This window comes from Crocodylus porosus, unplaced genomic scaffold (genome assembly GCF_001723895.1).
Source record: "Crocodylus porosus isolate Cpor-Errol unplaced genomic scaffold, CroPor_comp1, whole genome shotgun sequence".
Classification (NCBI taxonomy): Eukaryota; Metazoa; Chordata; order Crocodylia; family Crocodylidae; genus Crocodylus; species Crocodylus porosus.
The window spans coordinates 3498704-3502108 of NW_017728932.1; the positions used below are offsets into that span (position 1 = coordinate 3498704).

At 45.4% G+C, this 3405-nt stretch overlaps 1 protein-coding gene across 1 annotated transcript in view; it reads right to left on the reverse strand.

Moving 5' to 3' along the window:
* Positions 1-765: 765 nt before the first annotated feature.
* CAMKK1 (calcium/calmodulin dependent protein kinase kinase 1) overlaps positions 766-3405 on the reverse strand; it is a 24155-nt gene continuing 21515 nt past the window's right edge. The window contains exon 7 of the mRNA XM_019545294.1: positions 766-792. Within this exon, the coding sequence (XP_019400839.1) occupies positions 766-792 (27 nt within the window). The remainder of the gene's footprint in view (positions 793-3405) is intronic.

A 3405-nucleotide genomic window follows, 5' to 3' on the forward strand; every position in this document is an offset into this window, starting at 1 on the left:
TACGTTCAAATGTTAAGGACAGATCTGAGCCCCTCTAAGCCAGAGGGAACAGGATCCCTTGAACAGTGATTCTCAACTATGGGGCTACAAGATTCTTTTAAGGGTGTTACACAATATTCACACTGTTAGGTATGCAAAACCCTACACATAGCTCACAAGATAAACCCCGAGATTTCAAATCTAGGTCCATAGTGTTAAAAACATTCTGTTTCAGACCAAGTTCTTTTCAACAGAAGAACTGCTCTATTATTTTTTCTATAGTTAAAAAAGAATGAAAGCACATCAATTCCAAGTCATGAACCCTCTAGGGAGAACAATGGTGCCTGCAATGCCCCAACACCTAAATTTAGGGCCCAAATCACATGAGTCTTCAAAGGTCAGTGCCAAGGCCTTTTATCATACCTGCATGCAAAGATCATCCATGGCTATATTCTGATAAAACTATTTCTGTAGTTAAACAGAAGGCCTGAGCTATACAGTCCTTCTGTGCAGAGAATAGCCCACTGAAAAACACAAAGGAGGTTTACTGTAATTGGGTCCATGGTCAGGTAGCAATTTTGAATTTTGCTTCAAATCCAGAACCTCAGGGCACTGCTCTCCAGCTACAGAGCAGTCATGAAAAAAGACTAAGATCAAGATTTTCAAAAGTGCTTGCCACTGGCCTGCCTCTTTTTTTAAACCCTTCAAACTCTCATTGATTTCAAAGTGTGTGGAGCTAGGACAACACTTTGTTTTTTCTTTTTTTCTAAATCCCACCTTAAAACTTCAGTATCGGTTCCTCATTCCCAATTGCTGCAAGACGCATACGAATTAGTGGCAGAGGTGGAAACAGGCAGGCTGCATTGCTGATACAACTTTTATGGCAGCAGATTCAGGTCTAAAAAGACTGTTCCGCAAGACAACAGGAAAGTAATTAGCATCAGACTTCCTAGCCAACCTGAATTGTGGGGTTTTTTCCTGCAATTCTTTTTGCAGATACAACCTTTAAGTTAGGATTATTTATAGAGTGCCAACAATAAACAAAATGCCACATCAAAACATCAGAAATTATTGCTTGCAAGGGTTGGTCTTTAAGATTTATCTTCCTGCCAGATAAGGAAATAGCTTTCAATCATGTTTGCAGGAATCGCGGCTGTTTCAGGGAATATACAGTGTTGCTCAGTTTTCTGGAGAAGCTCCATCATTTAAAGGAAAGGAAAAAGAGAGAGAGAGATTTCAAACTGTTCTGAAATTAACATTTGGCAATACAAATTTAGAGCCCAAAATGCAGCAAGCTCTCTCATCACTGGTTGAAGTACACGCAGATTTATATTTAGAGTGTTACCAAGATCTGCTTAAAGTTTTAGCCTGTAAGATAATCCCCACAGCCACCTCTGTCTAGGGGGCCAGGCCCTCAGCTGTATGAATCAGCATAACTTCATTGACACCTGAAGGTGGTGGACAATGGAGTTCAGGGAAGCAACACTGTGCAGCGCAGGGCCTAATCAATGAAAGCCTTTGGCGCTCAAAGGTATTTAGGTGCCTGCCTCTTATGGATTTCAGTGGGATTTAGGCAACTAAAACCTTGGAGGTCTAGGCTTTAGTTCTTAAAGCTGTAATGGATTTTAAAAGTACCAATATGGAAGTAAATGACCTGGGAGTCCCAGAAAACACTTTCCAAAGTAAGGATTTAATCAGCAAAGGCTATAAAGTGCAGTTTTATTCTGAATGGGGTCTGTGATAATGTCATGCCAGGCTCCTTGTTTTCCTCCCAATGATTCCTTTACCAAACCCCGTCTGGCACCTGAGGGGCAAGCAAAACTGTTTTCTTTCCAGGCATTGCCACCTGTGAGAAAAGGCCTGTAGGACCCAATGTGCCCTCAGACACCTGTGCAGTTCTGTTGCTTCTGGTGGATTTCTGCAGGTGCCACAGGCTGCAGCTGGGTAAACAGGTCTTTCAAGGACATACAAGGAGGAAAAGGACACGGCTCACTCCCTCAGCGGGGCTGGGTGGGCAGGGCTGCAGAAAGCAATAGAAAAATCTTACACTGGTCGCTCAGCCAGGAAATAGGACTCAGTGTGAACAGGGAGTAGACCCGGCAGGTGAGAAGCAATTCTTTATGCAACCCAGCATCAAGCTTTAAATAGCAACATGCAAGCACCAAACTTATTTCCTGGACCTTGATAGCCTTCATTTTAGTTTCCCGTCAGGACAACAGGGCTGCCAAATTCCCTGCAGGTTTGGCTGGATTTGAGTCAGATGCAGGGTAAAATGAGAGGTCCCAGGCTTCTCATGAAGTCCACCCCCGCCTTGGGAGAGACCCCACTGATGGGCTGCCTGCCTTGCTGCCTCCTGGGAAACAGCAGCCAGTCCACCGTAGGAAGCTCTTTTTCCTTCCCCTCGGGTACCAACCCATTCGCACAGGAGGAGGGAGCGAAAAGAGCTCAACAGCTGCAGGCAGCTCTGCTCCCCTTGTACACTGGCGGAAAACAGAGGGGTTCTTCTGTTCCTCTCCTGCTTTCCTTCAAGGCCTGGCCTGAGAAGTCCCCTTGTCCTCACAGGCTCAAGAGGGGTGGGTGAAGAGGGGCAGACACCAGGCAAGCAAAAGGGGATGGACGGAACTGATGCAAGGGCTGCAAGCTCCTGCAGCAGGGGCAAAACTAATTTTGCCCCTTTGCCCCTCGCCTTTGTACACTTGGAAGCACTGACAAAACTAATTCTCACACAGTCTATGGGGGGTGGAGGGAGGAAGAACAGATGGCAGGAGGTGTCCAGAAACCAAAAATGCTACAATATGGTTTTAAAGAAAGCATTAGTTTTGAACCTTCAGCTCTCTCAGCACTGGCATACTAGCAAGAGGAAGAAATCGGAGGAAGCAGTCAACTCCTACCCAGCCAGAGAGGAGCAGATGGCTTGGGGTATCAGAGCAGGTTTGCGAGTACAAACATGCGGCAGCAGCATGACACTCATGAGTCTCTAGAGCATTAAGAAGCTGTTACAGTGGTGAGAGAAAAGAGCCATGTGCAAAAACAAACTTCCCTTACTCTTCTACTCTCACCCCTGACTTCAGTGTAAAAACCTTCAGGAAATATTTAAAAAGAAGAAGAAGAAATTCTTGAGTAAAAATTTAGCTCAAGATCAGCAGTTTTCCTGCTTCCGTAGCAAAATTTTCAATGGACTGTGCCTTTGGGGGAATGTAATCTCCATTCTTTAATAGATTTCATAGATTTCATAGCCATCAGGGCTGGAAGGGACCTCGGGAGATCATCGAGTCCAGCCCCCTGCCCAAAGGGCAGGAAGTAGGTGCTCTTGGCAGGGTGTTCCAGACCTTGGGGGCTCTGACAGTAAAGAAATTTTTCCTTATGTCCAGCCTGAAACGGTCTTGCAGGAGTTTGTGACCGTTTGACCTCCTCATCCCTTGGGGC